General features: G+C 36.4%; 1 protein-coding gene across 1 annotated transcript; it reads left to right on the top strand.

Annotated features, from left to right (window-relative positions):
* Nucleotides 1-7,720: 7,720 nt before the first annotated feature.
* On the top strand, nt 7,721-11,380 carry LOC121796724 (protein FAR1-RELATED SEQUENCE 5-like). The gene is made up of 4 exons (XM_042195514.1): nt 7,721-7,730; nt 8,969-9,731; nt 9,907-10,165; nt 10,307-11,380. Exons 1-4 carry the CDS (start codon nt 7,721-7,723, stop codon nt 11,378-11,380), a joined length of 2,106 nt encoding a protein of 701 aa, XP_042051448.1.
* The last annotated feature ends 8,916 nt before the right edge of the window (nt 11,381-20,296 follow it).

Here is a 20,296-nt window from a genome sequence, read left to right as displayed (position 1 = left end):
ATTTTCATCCAAAACCCTAATTTAGTAGTTTTTTTATCTTTTTCGATTTAATTAATAAAAATGAAAATTAGACGCGACAAATTTTTGACCACTAGATTTATAAAATCTGATGGTCTTAAATTAGTTGTTGTTAGCAACTAGAGAGTGAGTTAACAATTGATCACTCCCATTCTGTTATCTCTTAGTATATTTTAGTTTTTTTTTTGTTTTTTTTATTAATTTTTTTTAAATTCCCCACCGATTAAATCTCTTAGTATATTTTAGTTCAAAGCTAAAACTTTCATTAAAACTTAATTGTCAAAGATCTTTTGACCAAATTTTAAACTTAATTTTAAATTTAAATAATCCAATTAACTTAATTAATATTAATCTGATCAACCTAATGAAAACTAATAAGGTTAATCGAGTTATATGGATTCAAAATTAAGTCACTAATTTGGTTAAACCCATTTGTTCGTTAAGTTTTTAATGGAATTGTTAACTTTGGACCAAAACTTATCGTTTAGGACCAAAAAGTAACAAACTTAATGCATAAGACTAAAAACTTTTTAGGACAAATGTAAGAGACCAATGTCGGACTTTAGTCTTTATTTTATTCATTCATTCCCTTAAGTTATGTACTCCCAACTCCATCATGAACCGTATTTATTTTTGGATGTCCCCAAATAATGGAGTTATGTTGGTTTTTTTCTTTTCACAAAAATTGTACTCCCTCCGTCCCATTATATATGGAACATTTGAGAATCGGCACGTATTTTTATCTAGTGTTGTTTTGTGAGTTAATGAAGAGAGAGTAAAGTAAGAGAGATGAAAAAGTAGAGATAGAGATATTTCCATTTTAGGAAATGTTTCATTTTTAATGGGACAAACAAAAAAGGAAAACGGTTCATTTTTAATGGGATAAAGCGAGTAATCCATATTCTCTCATCTACTTTATTTTCTTTTAACTTAATTTTTAAATATTAATTTTTTATATTCCATGTCTAAAAGTAATATTTCAACTATTAGGGCACCCACAGTGGGGCGGACGATAGGCCGCCCGATGCCTCAGGCGCGCCATCGTCTGCCACTGTGGGTGCGCGGACGATGGACGATGCGTCGTCCTCGCCCAACAGATAGTCCGCGGAGGAAGCGCGGACGACATGGCATCGTCCGCACCATATCGAATTTGTTGATGCCCAGTCGAATTTGTTCCTAATCAGTTTTTTTTTGCTTTTTCATCTTTAGCTTTGAGTTCAATTCGTAATCAATACCTAAGGTGTTATCTAATGGATTCTTCATCTTATTCCGAGTCGACGTCGACGAATGGTGAAGGTAATTTGGATTGGTTTTTATTAACATGACTTTTTTGTACTTTGTTGGTGAATTATACTCTGTTGACATAAATGCACAACTGTTGATATTTGAATTGATGTTCTGTTCACATAAATGCAATTCTGTTGACATGATGTATGTTACATGTTAAATATTCTATATAGTTATACTCTTTGTTGATATTTTGTTGACATTACAAAATAGTTGTATGCAAAATGCACTCTCCCCTGGCTGAAGAGCCCCTGCTGTGGTGTTTGTTGGTGGAGTAAGGTGTTATGGGTAGGGTTGACAGTCCATGATAGGATGTCTACGATGTTGGTGTTGGTATGTTGGTGCTGCGTATTTTGAGATTTTGATTCTGGTGTGGGTCAGTTAAGATATGCTAGTTGACATTATGTTCTGGTTTGAATTGATGTTCTGTTGACATAAATACAAATATGTTGACATGATGTATGTTACTTGTTAAATATTCTATGTAGCTATACTCTTTGTTGACATTTTGTTGACATACAAAATAGTTGTATGCAAAATGCACCCTCCCCTGGCTGAAGAACCCCTGCTGTGGTGTTTGTTGGTGGAGGAAAGGGTTATGGGTAGGGTTGAGAGTCCATGATAGGATGTCTGATATGTTGGTGCTGCTTATTTTGAGATTTTGATTCTGGATTCTGGTGTGGGTCAGTTAAGATATGCTAGTTGACATTACCTGTTTTAGGTTGTTGACATATTTTCCCATTATGTTGTAGGATCCGTTATTCCAATTTGCAACGCTGAGTTGAGGCTTTATGAAGGTAAAAAATTTTCTTCACTTGAGGAGGGAATTTCCTTTTATGAAAAGTATGCTCAAGAGGCTTGTTTTGATTGTCGAAGATTTGGAAATAGGTCTAGTGGTGGTGTTATTACTTTTCAGTATGTTGTTTGCAACAGACAAGGTTTTCATACAGTTGATCCGTTGGATGTCGATGTAAGTATATCTGAGGATGTGAACGTGTCAGATGATGATGAAGTAACTTCAAAAAAGAAACGCAGACGTGGCACAAAAAGGTGTGGATGTGGAGCAAGGATCAGTTTCAAGTTTTTTTTTTTTTTTTTCTGATTGTGGTGTTAAATATTATCTTGTGCATCAATTCATTGAGGAACACAATCATGCTATGGTTGACAAAGATCATAAGCGATTTATGAAAGGAAATCGCAGTATGAATGATGTTCATCACAAGTTTGTTGAAGATTGCACCAAAGCTAACATCGGTCCTACTTCAACTTTCAACTTATTAAAGGAGTTTTCGGGTGGTTATGATGTTGTTGGGTGTACGTTGAATGATGTTAGGAATTGTTCTCGTGATATTAAAGAGAAACTGAAAGAAGTGGATGTTCAAATGTCCAGAGCCTTTGTCCTAGCGGTAAGGAGTTTAGACATTATTTCATGAGGTGCTGAGTTCGAGCCTTCTTGACATCAGTTATAATTTCCTCCTATCTATAGTATATGAGTTTATTTGTAATTTCCTCCCTTATATAGGAGTTAATTTTAAAAAAAATGATCCTAAATCAGATGCAAGAGAAGAAGAGAATTTGTGAAGGCTTTTTTTTACAAATATCAATTATCACCCGATGATAATAAGTTAGTGAGCTTATTTTGGTCTGTTGACATTTGGTTATAAGTTGTTGACATTTCAATACAAGTTAGAGTCAGGCTTGCCTCTGTGCTCCTCGCTGATGAGGGCGTCCAGGCTGCCCCAGTCCTGGCTGGAGGGGTAATTACAATTACAATTCATGCTTTAAGGTTAATTACAATTAAAAATTATGTCAACTATATATACTAGCCATGTCAACAACTAATATAACTATGTCAACTATGGTGCATATCGTGTCAACGGCACATACATGTCATGTCAACTACGGTACAAGCCATGTCAACTACACGTACAAGCCATGTCAACTACACGTACAAGCCATATCAACTGCACGTACAACCATGTCAACTACACGTACAACTATGTCAACATCAAACATTAATATCACTTTTTGTTTACTTCTTCTTTCTACGACTAAACAACTCCTTGTACTTGTTGTTTAGCTCAAGCAATTTGTCCATGTATGCTTCTATCCAATCATGAGCCAGTTGTAACATCGGCGACCTCTGGTTATTGTAAATTGATGAAATCATCGTGTAGCAATACCTTCCCCTGAGTATCTGGGGAATCTTTACACTATGCGCAAAGAAGCCAATATCCCATTCACTGCCCTTTTTGCCAACATAGGTCTCTGTGTGCCTCATCAAATAGACACCACAGTCCTTTCTTGTTCGTGCTTGTGGCCCACTCTAAAGGCAGAAAGTTGATTGAAGACTTGTTTATATTTTCTGAAATATCTAACATTTTCTTCTCTATGAAGTATGCTTCAAACATATCTTTCTGCAAAATATATAAATAACTAAATCAAACTACACAAACAAAGCATTGTAACGTGATGTAGAAATTATGTCAACCAAATGTAGAGAATATGTCAATAACATAGATAAAAGCATACCATTAAACCAATATCAATGTCATACTTCTCGAACGGATCCATATCTTTATGTGGCTTGCTGTTATCTATTATCTCAATTGTGTTTTTCTTCATCCAATATACTACAAGATAGTAATGGAAATTTGCACAAACTGGGAAGAAGACCAGTATGACATGAAAGATAAAATGACATTAAAGATAAAATTATATCCAAAGAACACATGTTCATATTCTTACGTAAATGTCATTGTGAGATCTTATTACCAAATCAATTTCTCTCCAGTTGAAATATGGTCTTCTTTGAATCTCATTATCTATCTGAGAAATGAAATTCTTCTTTGCTGTCGAAGCATCCCAATTATCCAGCCGATTTGTTACATTGAAATTCTGCATTTAACATGTTTGGTTAAGGAGACGTCTGATTCAAACAATTTACATATAATTTAAGATTACTTACACATGGAGATGTAGTCAGAAAAAAAGCGTGAAAGTGATGTTGTGGGCCTTTCTTTTCCTCTGTTGTTCAGGTGTGAAGCCCATGCGTTAATTACATCTGCATTAATTTCTTCATGGGGCTTCAGTGACGAAAACAATTCCTTAGTCGCCCAAGCAAAATCATCATCATAAACGCATGCATCTCTGAAATGAAGTTATACAAACGACATAAGAACAACATTCTTCAATCATGTTAACTGCACAGCAAACTAAAAATATTTTTTAGATCAATGAAATAATTAAATGATGCATACTCGTCTACTCCTTCTGTTTCTAGTATGTAGTAGTAGACATCTTTTTCATAAGCTTCCAGGTATGTTTTTGTATGTACAACTCTTATGTCAACTGGAGAGCCTATGAATGGGTCAGAATGCGTTTCAACATGAGACTTTTTCACTCTGACTTTTGGCACTGGAATCTCCCAGAATGGAACAACATTCTGTTGTCAGTGCAATAAAATTCATGTTAGTTACAATTAAAATTATGTCAAATATGGTGCATCTCGTGTCAACAGCACATACAAGTCATGTCAACAACGGTACATATCGTGTCAACTACATGTACAAGCCATGTCAACTATGTTACATACTATGTCAACTACACATAGAACGATGTCAACTACAATTATAAGTCATGTCAACAATAATCATAAGCCATGTCAACAACAATCATAAGCCATGTCAACTACACACAGAAGCTATGTCAATAGCTATTGTATGAAATGTCAATAATCTTAAAATTTAAACAAATCCTTAACTGGAAGGTGATGCTTCCAATTGCGATTCTACCATGGCTAATCAACAAAAAAATTCAGCAGAAATCGAATTCATAAGAAAATAAATCCAGATTTGTTTTAATACACTAAAATCGAAGCAATATACTTAAAATTTGAATCAATTGCTGAACCCGAAGAAGTCGGAACCACCGCTGATGTAGAACGCCGATTCTCTTCGATCGGCGCTTCAACCGATTTAGCTACAATCAGTGCTTCAGCCGATTCTTTTCGAATTTGGTCTTCAATCGTCATTGTAGAAATTTATGTTTGAAGGTTTACGATTTGAATTTTGAAGATCAGCAAATTTGTGTTTGCACAATTGTATGATTTATATGAAGATCAGAAGATATTTCAGCGAGAGTTTTAGAGAGGGTTTTAGAAAATGATTTCAAATCTAATTTTATGTTTTTCCACCATTTGATTAATGAAATGACACTTATACCCCCGTGTTGACATAATGTGATAGTTGTTGACATTTAGTTAATCTGTGGCTGATATTGCATCTCAATTTAGCTAAATAATCTCAACCTAACAGGACTATATATATATATATATATATATATATATATATATATATATATATATATATATATATATATATATATAGGAGAGCATTATTCTCCTTTTCACATCTTAGATCTTTTTTCCTTCTTAATATTACGCGTTAGATCTAAGGCATCAACGGATCAGATTGATTCTATAAAACTGGTTCCGTGTTGCATTATAGAAGGTGGTTGTATGCATTACAGGGTTATTATTGACATTTGTCTGAAAAGTAACTGCCACATTTTGGTATCTGCGAATAATGCACCACATGGTCACGAGTAATGCATATAATTGACTATATAATGCACAATATGTGAACTGCAATGCATACGAATAAGATGTACCATGTTATGATGTTTGGACACACGTTTCTTGTTTCCCCTAAGGGTTTAATAAGCATAGGGGCTAGGGTATAGTACGTAGACATGTATGTAATCTTCACAAGGTAATGAGTAATGGATATAATTGACTATATAATGCACAATTTGTGAACTGCAATGCATACGAACAAGATGTGATGTGTTATGATGTTTGACACACGTTTCTTGTTCCCCCTAAGGGTTTAATAAGCTTAGGGGCTAGGGTATAGTACGTACGCATTAATAACAAATTATAAAACGATACGAATAATTCATCAAATTGTCACGAGTAATGGATGTTATTAACTATATAATGCACAATATGTGAACTGCAATGCATACGAATAAGATGTACCATGTTATGATGTTTGGCACACGTTTCTTGTTTCCCCTAAGGGTTTAATAAGCTTAGGGGCTAGGGTATAGTACGTAGACATTACTAACAAATTGTTGTTATTGGAATATACGTATGTGCATTATTTGGTTTAGGTAGTGCATTATGTAGCTGTTAATTGTCATTATCTCAGTATATTATGCATTATTAGAGGTATTGTGTATATGGGTTAATCAACGGATTGAAGATTACATACGTGCATTTAGTAATGTCTACGTACTATACCCTAGCCCCTATGCTTATTAAACCCTTATGGGAAACAAGAAACGTGTGTCAAACATCATAACATGGTACATCTTATTCGTATGCATTGTAGTTCACATATTGTGCATTATATAGTTAATAACATCCATTACTCGTGACAATTTGGTGAATTATTCGTATCGTTTTATAATTTGTTATTAATGCGTACGTACTATACCCTAGCCCCTAAGCTTATTAAACCCTTAGGGGAAACAAGAAACGTGTGTCAAACATCATAACACAGCACATCTTGTTCGTATGCATTGCAGTTCACAAATTGTGCATTATATAGTCAATTATATCCATTACTCGTTACCATGTGAAGATTACATACATGTCTACGTACTATACCCTAGCCCCTAAGCTTATTAAACCCTTAGGGGAAACAAGAAACGTGTGTCAAACATCATAACACAACACATCTTGTTCGTATGCATTGCAGTTCACATATTGTGCATTATATAGGCAATTATATGCATTACTCGTGACCATGTGGTGCATTATTCGTAGCGGTTTCCAGCCATTATTAGATTACTATTGTACCCTCATAATGCACAAAATAGGACAAATAATGCAACACGGGATTAATTACCCAATGTTGATCTTGACCGTCCATTTCTCTTATCTAATGACTGATATTAAGAAGGAAAAAGGAGGAAATATAGAAAAAGGAAATGAATACATCCATATATATATATATATATATATATATGGATGTATTCATTTCCTTTTTCTATATTTCCTCCTTTTTCCTTCTTAATCTCTACCGTCAATTACATCAATCCGATGGATGCAAAATTTCGCAGATCACATTAAATTATAATCAATTAAATATCTAAAAAGGGCAAATTTGGTAAATTATTATGTTGCAGTTATGGAAATTCCATGATTCTCTCCTTGAAGATATTCACGTTCTTTTTTCACATCTCACGTCGAAGAAGAAAGAGTTTTAGTCAGGCGTACAGGTTTTTTTTATTCCGATTATTAGCAGCAAGGTTTCAATTCTCACAATTCTCAATTTTGACGTGAATCAATAAGTGGTCTTTCAAGCTTGTCTAATTGGCGTTGTAGCAATCGTTTTTGGCAGTAATAATGGAAGAAGGTAATTCTGAATTAGCCGTATTGTTTTTTGTTTCGGATGTTAGGGTACTAGTAGTAGCAGTCTGATTATTTGATAGTTAATCAGCAAGTAATTCGTGTAGTGTGTTGTCATGGTATTATATGATCGCTTGCTGTGATTATTTGATCGCTCGTTGTGATTTTTTAAGAACAACAATGTTCAAGATAGAGTAATTAATCAGCGACGAATTTGACGCCTTCCTTCAGGGTTTCGCTCTCGGTATATCTACAGCAGTTGGTTAAAACGATGCATGTAATGCACAAATTGATCACGTATAATGAATATTTCAGCATATATAATGCATAATTCCTGAGCAGCAATGTATAAGGTCTAAATTTTTTGTCTGTGTTTCGATGTTTGACGCACGTTTCTTGGTTTCCCTAAGGGTTTAATAATCCTAGGGGCTAGGGTATAGTACGTAAACATTACTAACAACGTGTACGAGTAGTTTGTGTTTGACCTTTAAATAAATCACGTAAGTTTCCAATGCACATAGTATACCTAATAAAGTTCGTACAATTAATGCACCAAATCAATATGCGTAATGGATTATATTGTCTGTATAATGCATAACATCTTATTTGCAATGTGTATGTTGTACCAATTAAGATAGGACCGCTAGTATGTCTCGTTTGTCTAGGGATTAGTTATCGGTTATTAGTTTTGATGTTTGACGCACGTTTATTGTTTCCCCTAAGGGTTTAATAAGCCTAGGAGCTAGGGTATAGTACGTAAACATTAATAACAACGTTTAAGCATAGTTTGTATTTGACCTATACATAAATCACGTAAGTGTCCAATGTACATTTTATGCTGAATAATGTTCGTACAAATAATGCACCAAATGAATATGCGTAATGGATTATATTGTCTGTATAATGCATAACATCTTATTTGCAATGTGTATGTTGTACCAATTAAGATAGGACCGCTAGTATGTGTTGTTTGTATAGGGCTTAAATATCGGTTATTATTTTTTATTTTTTGCACACGTTTCTTGTTTCCACCTAAGGGTTTAATAAGGCTAGGGGGTAGGGTATAGTACGTACACATTACAAACAACGTTTAATAATATCATGCATTTTACGTATACAAAAATCACGTAATTGTCCAATATAAATATCTTACACATTAAATTAATGAAAATTGTGCATTAATTGTCTGCTTACTACATTGCAAAGTGGTACTTTTATGCTGACCCCCTTTTTAATTATGTACAGTGGTCGTTGTACCAGAATGTTCTCCCGATCTGAAGCCTGTTGTAGGTCAGAAATTCCAATCCTTGGAATTCACTTTCGCTTGCTACGAGGTATATGCCCGCGCTGTTGGCTTTGATACGCGCAAACAAGCTATGAGGAAGGTTGATGATGTCACGACGTGGTATCGTGTTATATGCAATAGGGAAGGAAGGAAGAAGGGTGATGAAGATGACCAGTTGAATGCCCGTTCAGGTTTCACTATCAAGCGTAGCAAGTTATCTAAGCGGTGTGGTTGTATGGCTAGTATATCGTTTAGGTATTTCTCGGAAGATTGCTTGTCAGGTTACATAATTGAGGAGTTCAACGAGATTCATAACCATCATATGGTTGAAACGGAACATCAGCAATTCATGTCAAGTAATCGCAAGTTGGATGATGTACATCATAAATTCATCCTCGACTGTTCCAAGGCTAATATAGGACCCACGCTCACATTTAAGGTATTGAAGGAAATTCTTGGTGGGTTTGACCTAGTTGGTTGCACTATTGGGGATATCGGGAATGCCTCACGGGACATCAAAGCATACGCACAAGGATTTGATGTACAAATGGTGTTGGATGATATGGCTAAGAAGAAGGAGATGTCCGAGGCGTTCACCTATTACTACGAAGTTAACGAATCCTACCAGTTGGTTGCTCTGTTTTGGTGCGACGGTTTGATGAAGCAGAATTACCACATGTTTGGTGATATTGTGTCCTTCGACTCCACATACAACACAAACAGGTTGAAACTAACTAATGTGTTGTTTACCTTGTAGTTTATATCACTGTTCTATACCGTGTGCATTATTACTGTACATCACTGCATTATGCAATTCCGCACATTGCATTATGCAATACCGCACATTGCATTATGATCTGTTTACATCTCTGATGCCACGTTAATATGATTTATTCAGGTACTGTATGATCTTCACCCCTTTCACTGGAAAGGATAATCATGGTAGTTCTGTGACATTTGCGGCCGGATTGGTGTGCAGCGAGAAAACGGGGGCTTTTGCTTGGTTGTTCAGACATTTTGTAGATTGTATGGGTGTAGCACCGAGGATGATTGTGATCGATCAAGATTTGGGTATGAGATCAGCGATTGAAGAGGTCCTAGTTGGCACACGTCACCGTTGGTGTATGTGGCATATAATGCATAAGCTGGCTGTCAAGGTACCAAACAGATTGTTGCGGGACGAAGATTTCAAAAAGGAATTTAACGCTTGTGTTTGGTCGGACCTAGTTGAGCCGGATGAATTCGAGGAGGAGTGGAATAGATTGGTCGAACATCATCAGCTAATCTAACATCATCAGCTAGAGGACATCGACTGGTTCAACACATTGTATGCGTATAGGAAGTACTGGATACCTGCGTATTTCAGAGATTTTCCTATGGGATCGATGATTAGGACTACGTCCATATCTGAATCAGAGAACAGTTTTTACAAAAATTTTCTGAAGCCCCGAGCTAACATAGCCGAATTCTACTTGAATTTCAACCACGACATAGAATTCCAGCGGAACAGTAGAACAGCTTTGGACTACCACGATGCCACTGCCATACCCATACTAGCAACTACTCTGCCGTTCGAGAAACATGCTTCCACGTTGTTTACCGATAGTATGTTCAAGAAAATACAACAAGAAATTGTGGAGGGTAATGACAGATGTCGTGTGCTGGGTTTTATGTCCGGAGAAACGGTTGACACATACAAGCTTGGCGATAGCAAGCGTAATGCATACTTTGTTCGTCATGACAAGACTGATGATACTTACTCGTGCGAATGCAAACTATTTGGTCGGCATGATTATTTGTGCAACCATATATTTTTCTTGTTTCGGAATAATGAGGTGAAAAAAATCCCGGATAAATACTGTGACAACCGATGGATGAAGACTCCCTTAGCCAAGGCTGTACATGGCGAGTTGCAGGATCCCGTGCATACCCATTCCTCCTCTGACGATAGGCAAACTGTGTCTAAGCAGGCGATTTCGATGTTTTATGGTTTTCTTAGACGATTTGAGACCGACATCGATGTATTACGTGCATTTGTAGGTGGCGTTGAAGAACTTGGTAACTCTCTTCAAACTGGTACTCCGGCAACCTCAGCTGCTGAGAAGAGTCGTATGGTTGAAGAGTTTTATGGAATGGTAAGGCCTGAATCTGTTGCGGTTCATCCTCCGGATGTCGTGAAGACGAAGGGCCACACCAACAGCTCTGCGAGTCGTCTGATTTCGAAGAGAGAGAAGGCTATAAAGGATGCCACAAGGCCTCTTAGACGGTGTAAGGCGTGCGATGAGATGGGTCATCACGACTCTAGGAACTGTCCACTGCTTAAAGAGATGACGATGGAGAAAGATGCGCGCAAGGGTAAAAGAACTGCTTGAGTTATGTTATTTAAACAGTGCATCACAGCTTTTGTTTGGGCTTTATTAGTATTGTTGTTCAAATTTGTTGATGTACTGTTATAAGTTGAAACAAGTGGTTGTTGCATTAGTAGAATTTTTTGGTTAATTATTGGATTATATATAAGTCGAGTACTGTATATATGTGTGTAGTTAACTCAATGACGCCATGGATACTTGTGTTCCCTACTGCATGCAAAATAATGAACATTTGTTGATGCATAATGCACGCTTTTAGTTCAATAATGCACACATAACCAGGATAAATGTAATCTACCAAATACAAAAGTACGTAAGACACTAAACAATTACTCGCCTGTAAAGGACTACACAAAACCAACTTACGCATATAAACGGGATAAATCTCATAATGCATAATATATTGTAAATAATGGTTTAATAAGTATTCGTAATGCACTACATAAACAAACGTACTGCACGTAATACATTTATGAATAAGTGCATTATTTGTGTTATACCGTGCATTATATACTGTGTTATTTTGCATAACTTGGAATACATTAAGGATCCTTTAAGTAAATGCACAACATCAAAACAGTAAGGCACACAACATTTGTTGATGCATAATGCACTCTTTTGAATAAATAATGTACATATCTACTCTCCGTAACTATATCCACTTTTCCAAAAACAATGCATCACATAACATAAGTAATGTCAAATTTTGGGCCCTCGAGGGAACCCCAACGTGAGGTGCACATCCTCCTCGTCCAGAGTAAGGTATTCACCGCCGGTGAGTTGAATTTGGCAGCGGGCCAGATGTAAGGCGCTCAGAACCCAATACGCCGGGATTTCCTTAACGTCGAAATCAAGGGCCGCCCCAAATCCAAGATCTGTGACAACCCTTTTCTGTCGGGGATTCAGCTGCTTCAGGCAGTCAATGAATTCGGACGGCGTTCGACGGGAGTAGAGTCGATCTTGTTTTCACCCTGTAAGTGGTTTAGGCTCACCCTGACTACCAGAAGTACCAGGAGCTATCTCGGCTAATCTATGCCTAAATTTCTTTGCAAGCTCCACGGGAATAATGTCATCGACCGCATCTTCTATGTCTACTCTAAGCTGCTTATCTGAAATGGCCCAAACAACACATCATGAATAGAGTTTACAGAATGAGTAATGCATATATAACAACATATTATGCTTAAGTCATAACAAATAATGACTTAAGTATGTTTCTTAACCACCACAGATAATACCAATACTAATGTTTAATATTCCGACTATAATGCATATATGATGGTACATAATGCACAGTTTAAGTTCAATAATGCACATAAAAATTTGTCTTGAAACCAGTTTGTATAACACACAATATACACTACATACACCTCTGAAATGCACCATATACTGCAACATATGCTATTATTATTTTACATAATGCACTTTATATCTAGAAAAACAACATCAGCTGAGATAAATCGGGATAAATACGTACAACAAGACACACATGATGCATTACAAACAATTAATGAATAAAACCATACCCATAACAAACACGATGCATTAAGTCATAACAAATAATGACTTAGGTGTTTTTCTTAACCACCACAACTAATACCAATAGTAATGCTTAATATTCAGACTATAATGCATATAACATGGTAAATAATGCAGAGGCTAAGTTCAATAATGCACATAACTATTTGTCTTAAAACTAATTTGTAAAACACACAATACACTACACACACCTCTAAAATGCACCATATACTGCAACGTATGCTATTATTCTCTTACATAATGCACTACATATTTAAAAAGACAACATCAAAAGAAATAAGTCGGGATAATTACTTACAGCAAGACAAACATGATGCATTAGGAACAAATAATGAATAAAACCCTACCCATAATGCATAAGATAAAGCAAATAATGATCATTGTGGATGCACATTTAATCATTTTATATCTAATCATCAAACAGATTCCTCTGCAACAATCTGAGGCAACAAACCAATACAACCAATGACCAATGTTAAAAGCAACATAATGCATACATCATGATACATAATGCACTGTCTAGCATAAAAAATGCACACAAAATTCTTACATACTGTATTCTGCAGCACACTATCTACTCTACATAATGCACAATTTAAAACACACAATGAATCTCCAAACATATACATAATGCACTAATCCGAACAACCAATATATGTATATACTCTTAAGCACTACACATCCAAATACCCCTAAAATGCATTCTTTACTGCAAGTCATGAAACTAGACATCTAAATAATGCTATGCATATTCATAAACAGTGAAAACACAGAAAAAATTTTAACGAAGCAATTGACCTCAACACATTTACATAACATGGTCCAGTAATCCCCTTTTTACACTGTATAATGAGCAACAAATAGACATGCAAGTAGCAATCCTCACAAACAACAGATACGATATTGAAAAGCACAACCAACGAGTGAAATATACCTGCATCCTGTGATGCTTGAGAGCGCGGACGTCCTCTTTTTGGCATATTTGATCTGGCATAAACCAAAAAATATAAGATACCTGAATCGAGTCGTGGTTAACCCAACACAATGTCCAGCACTGATAATCAGAGACAACCCTAGACGAATAAGTGGGTAATTCCGATTTGCAACAACCTAGGCATATGCAAAGTTGAATGTTTTACATTTACATACCTGCGAGATTTGTTGAATATTTGACGAAACGCGTCAACGCCTGTCGATTTGTGGCAGATGTAACCACCGGTGGAGTGTAATCGCCGAAATCTGGGGCGGAGGCTGTCAATTCCTCAACTTTGGCGAACGACTAGGGTTTTAGAGAGTGGAGGGAGTGGGGAGAGTCGAATCGGTTGCTGGAGTAAAGAAGGAGAAAATGAAGAGTCGGATGATTGCAAATCGCTTAAAATTCGCGATTGCCAAAAATATGGCGGTTCCATTTTCCCAACTTTACTATATTACCCCCATAATGCACAACGAAAGGTTCTATAATGCAACACGGAAATATTTATTAAGGATTAACGTGGTCCGTTGATTGAAAGGATCTAACGGTTATTAGTAAGAAGAGAAAAGGATCTTAGAGTGGAAAGGAGAATAGTGCTCCCCTATATATATATATATATATATATATATATATATATATGGATGTATTCATTTCCTTTTTGTATCTTTTGTTCTTTGTTCTTTTTAATCTCAGCCCCACGATTTTGTCATCCGACGGTTAGATTGGTGCCACATATCATTTAATAATGCAGATTTTCAGTTGAATAATGCACACCGACTAATAATGCACCATTATAGTGTAATAATGCAGATCATCTGGACCGTTGATGAATGAGATCTAACAGCCCATATTAAGAAGAATAAAAGATCTAAGGGATGAATAGGAGAATAACGCTCCCCCTATATATATATATAGGGTTGTATTATATACCAAACTAGTTTTAAACACTAAACGCCAAACACATCATTATATAATAATGCGGAGTTCATTACAACTTTATTCGTAGTTCATTATAGGGAATTCTAAGATTTAAAAACAATGACATAATCATGCATAATTTAGAAATCTGAAGTTCATTATATGTTTGTTATTAGTTCATTATAATGAACTCCATGTTATCATATAATGATGTTGTTCGGCGTTTAAGGTTTAAGAGTGGTTCGGTATTGATCACAATCCTATATATAGTGGGTTTTGATCCATGCAAAACCATTCTTAATATAAAAATGCAGAACCAAGCATACAAAAGTCATTTTTAGGTCATTGTAAGCTTATTTTTACGTCATTATTGTAAGGATGACATGAAATGATCTTAACATGACCTCAAACCCAAAGTTTATAATATGGCCTAAAACTGCTTTACAATGACCCTCAGTGTTTTTGTTTAATTATTGACCATTGGATTGTCAAATCTCATGGTCAGGATTTGGTCTGGATTTTGTATTGAGATCAAGTTTTGTATTGATCATTTTCTTATATTGTAACACCCGTACCTTAAATACGAAATTAATGTTATGTAACGAATTAAGTGATAAAATTATTCCGAGATGCTGTGCTTCTCGATAAATGTGATATGGAAAAAAATATGGTTTATGTGTTAAATGTGAAAAGGAACGTGCTTAATTGTTTAATTTTGAACGTTGGGAGACATGTTGGAGGTCTCGTTGAAAGAATAACGACGAAATTGCTATTTTTAGCAAGACGAATGAAATACGTGGAAAGGAATATATTTTCTATCAATGGATAACGATGCACATAAATCGAGGAATGGTTGAAGGAATATTATATTTGGAACAACACCAAATATAAGTTATGTACGATTTCCCGTACTTTAATTTTTGGTTATGAAGAACAAGATAACAAAATAAAATAAAGACCCGTGAATTTTAATTAACAAAGGAAAATACGAAAAATAAAGTATGAATTTATTTTGGGCTTTTCAAAATAAATTAGAGACCAATTAACTACAAATTAATTTGAATCCTAATTATTTCTTTTAATCAACCAAATAATGGTACTATTTTCTAACTTGGGCTTCCAATTTATTTTGAGCCCAAACCAAAACCAAGTTAAATAAAGAAAAAACTTGAAGCCCAAATGTGGAATTGAATAAAGATGGACCAAGCCCAAAACCCTTTCTTTTTCTTTCTTTCTTCTCCTTCTTTTTTTTTTCTTTTCTTCATGGCCGACGGCCTTCCTACTCATGAAGGAGACTCTCCATTTTCTCCACCTCCCCATCTTCCCCATCAATGCTACCATCCAAGAGCCTCACCACTCCTCTTTAATCCATTCCCTACACACTTGACATTACACCACAAAGAAATCAAAGAGAAGGAGAGAGAGGGAGACTTTCGAGAGAAACGGCCGAGAGGAAGGAGGGAGAAGAAGGAGTTTGCTTTCACCATTTTTGTTCAACCATCATCAAGTTTAAGCTCTTGAGGTATACCATTTCTTTCTTCCTCAAAGCATGAGTTTAATATAGCCTTGCATGATGCATATAGCCTTGTTTTCTTCCATAACCAATTCAAGAAGAAACCAACTAAGAATCAACCGAACGATTGCAGCGCGTAACCGAAACTAAGAAAGAATGTAACTTTATAAACATAACGTGTGTTGCGTGACGTTTCGGAGTGGTTTCGGAGGAGGAGAAGCCGCCGCCGGTAGCGACGGCAGTAGCTCCTCTCCCCCGTGGCAGCAGCGGCGGCGTCGTGGCGACCCAGCAGCGGCGTCGCGGCAGCATCGGCGTCACGGCGAGGCAGCAGCGGCGGCAGCACGGCGAGGCAGCAACGGCGACTCCTTGGCGAGATGGCAGCGGCTGACCTCGACCGAACGGCGACGTGGAGTGAATCGAGAAGGCGATGGGGAGACTCCAGCTGCGACGGCGTCGAGCCGGAGAGAGGGCGACGGCGGCTCGCTGTTCGTCGTCAGAAGAAAAAAAAATGGGGAGAGAGAGAGAGGGAAGAGAGAGAGAGAGGAAGAAGATAGAGAGAGATTTGGGCCATGTTTTTTTAAGTTGGGCCTTGTTTTTTTTAAACTTTTAGTTGGGCCTTATAAATGATGGCAAAATTTATTTGATTTTGGCCTCTCTTTGAATTGATGGGGCTCACCAATTAATTTGGAGGAATAAGGTGGGCTAAGTAATTTAATCTTTTGGGCCGTCAATAAAAATTAAATCGGGGGAAAATATTTAATTAAATCTCGGAACGTTTTAGAAGGAAGAATAATTTTACCCTAAGCATGAAATGATATGTTTTCAAAGATAAAGAATTTCGATAAATAAAGTACGCGCTTAAATAATTTTTAGAAATTATTTTCGACGTTATGGAAAATACGAGGAGCCAACGAAAGAAAGAACGAGCGTAAGCGGCCGACCGGCGTCGCACGCGACGCCTTGGGAGGCCGCCGAATAACCGAAAACGCACGAAAACCGAGAAAAAGAATTAAAAGATGTTAATTAAAGTGCATGCATTCTGAATATCGTCGTTACCGAGAATTTATATGAATTTTATGTATTTTCCGAAAAGGTGGTTCGCACGCACGCTAAAAGTCGGAACGAGGAATTTTACGGAAATCCTAAGCTTTTGAGGTGGGCTTTACTACCTAAATTCTTTTATTTTGAAATGATATGTTTATGGTGAAATAAGGGTGGTTTAAAATAGTATGTCATGCCGTTTTTATGTTTTGAATTGCCCATCTGATTGTCTACTGGGATAATATCCTACTAGACTTTGATAGTTAACGAATTCGGGTCTGACTAGGGAGTGAGTCCCTACTCGGACTAGTGCACTGATAGGGATCGTGAGCCGTCCCCTAGGTCGGCCGGTCCAGTGATCGAGATTGTGGCCACAGTCTCGTTTCACATGATGGTTCAGATATGGTATATGATGGAGGATGATGTTAGTCCGCGCGGACACTTTTTAAAGAAATGAATTTTAGTGTTTCTCGGCCTTTGAAAGAAAAAAACCCGGGATTCACTCGATGATGGCTTGACATATCTTAACGATGAATGTTTTCGGGCATGAGTTCACTGGGTGCATCAAGTAGTCAGCCCCTGCATATGTTTTCTCTATGTGCAGGTTGAGCGAGGTCGGGAGGCGGAGGATGTTGAGTGATGATTCAAGAACTGGTCCGGTTACTATTATGTCTTCATACATAGTAGTAGCTAAACTCTCATTTTGCTTCCGCTACTCAACGTTTTAAGAATTTCTTTTATTTCCATTGGATTTTCAAACTATGTCGTTCATGTTATGTACTTTCGAGATTTGAAACTTTGAATTGATAATGGAATTTCTCCTTTTGATCTACATGTTGTACCCCCTGATTGTTTTCCCCCTTCTTCCCCGCTTCTTAATTCCCCCACTAGTCGCGATCCACCGTGCTTCCTATCCTTAGGAAGTGCGGCCGTGACATTTATATATATATATATATGTGTATATATATATATATATATATATATTTATATAGGGTAGTGATCTATGGCAAACACTCCTTAACCAAATAACTAGAGAACAAATCATAGCCACAAGATCAAGAAAATCAAGGGCTAGTATTAATACATGTAATTTTCTAATTTAAGAAGAAATTAGTTCCCTCAATCACAAATTTACTCCATAATAACAAGACGGGGGTATTATGGTAATTTTGTAAAAGCTGTAGAGAAGAATCGACTTCTCTCTATTCTCATGGCGTCGCAATTGCAGGCAACCACGCCGGAATCAGACTGGAAATCCGACGTTTCAGCCGACGCTTTAGAAAATGATTTCAAATCTAATTTTATGTTTTTCCACCATTTGATTAATGAAATGACACTTATACCCCCGTGTTGACATAATGTGATAGTTGTTGACATTTAGTTAATCTGTGGCTGATATTGCATCTCAATTTAGCTAAATAATCTCAACCTAACAGGACTATATATATATATATATATATATATATATATATATATATATAGGGGAGCGTTATTCTCCTTTTCACATCTTAGATCCTTTTTCCTTCTTAATATTACGCGTTAGATCTAAGGCATCAACGGATCAGATTGATTCTATAAAACTGGTTCCGTGCTGCATTATAGAAGGTGTTTGTATGCATTACAGGGTTATTATTGACATTTGACGGAAAAGTAACTGCCACATTTTGGTATCTGCGAATAATGCATCACATGGTCACGAGTAATGCATATAATTGACTATATAATGCACAATATGTGAACTGCAATGCATACGAATAAGATGTACCATGTTATGATGTTTGGACACACGTTTCTTGTTTCACCTAAGGGTTTAATAAGCTTAGGGGCTAGGGTATAGTACGTAGACACGTATGTAATCTTCACATGGTAACGAGTAATGGATATAATTGACTATATAATGCACAATTTGTGAACTGCAATGCATACGAACAAGATGCGATGTGTTATGATGTTTGACACACGTTTCTTGTTTCCCCTAAGGGTTTAATAAGCTTAGGGGCTAGGGTATAGTACGTACGCATTAATAACAAATTATAAAACGATACGAATAATTCACCAAATTGTCACGAGTAATGTATGTTATTAACTATATAATGCACAATATGTGAACTGCAATGCATACGAATAAGATGTACCATGTTATGATGTTTGACACATGTTTCTTGTTTCCCCTAAGGGTTTAATAAGCTTAGGGGCTAGGGTATAGTACGTAGACATTACTAACAAATTGTTGTTATTGGAATATACGTATGTGCATTATTTGGTTTAGGTAGTGCATTATGTAGCTGTTAATTGTCATTATCTCAGTATATTATGCATTATTAGAGGTATTGTGTATATGGGTTATTCAACGGATTGAAGATTACATACGTGCATTTAGTAATGTCTACGTACTATACCCTAGCCCCTAAGCTTATTAAACCCTTAGAGGAAACAAGAAACGTGTGTCAAACATCATAACATGGTACATCTTATTCGTATGCATTGCAGTTCACATATTGTGCATTATATAGTTAATAACATCCATTACTCGTGACAATTTGGTGAATTATTCGTATCGTTTTATAATTTGTTATTAATGCGTACATACTATACCCTAGCCCCTAGCTTATTAAACCCTTAGGGGAAACAAGAAACGTGTGTCAAACATCATAACACATCACATCTTGTTCGTATGCATTGCAGTTCACAAATTGTGCATTATATAGTCAATTATATCCATTACTCGTTACCATGTGAAGATTACATACATGTCTACGTACTATACCCTAGCCCCTAAGCTTATTAAACCCTTAGGGGAAACAAGAAATGCGTGTCAAACATCATAACACAACACATCTTGTTCGTATGCATTGCAGTTCACATATTGTGCATTATATAGCCAATTATATGCATTACTCGTGACCATGTGGTGCATTATTCGTAGCGGTTTCCA

The sequence above is a fragment of the Salvia splendens genome, chromosome 3 (assembly GCF_004379255.2).
Source record: "Salvia splendens isolate huo1 chromosome 3, SspV2, whole genome shotgun sequence".
Classification (NCBI taxonomy): domain Eukaryota; kingdom Viridiplantae; phylum Streptophyta; class Magnoliopsida; order Lamiales; family Lamiaceae; genus Salvia; species Salvia splendens.
This window is presented reverse-complemented; position numbering and strand designations above follow the sequence as displayed.

Coding starts and splice junctions, on each gene's coding strand:
- LOC121796724 (XM_042195514.1), top strand. Junction 9,732..9,906: donor TCCACATACAACACAAACAG/GTTGAAACTAAC, acceptor TGATTTATTCAG/GTACTGTATGATCTTCACCC. Junction 10,166..10,306: donor TGCATAAGCTGGCTGTCAAG/GTACCAAACAGA, acceptor TAACATCATCAG/CTAGAGGACATCGACTGGTT.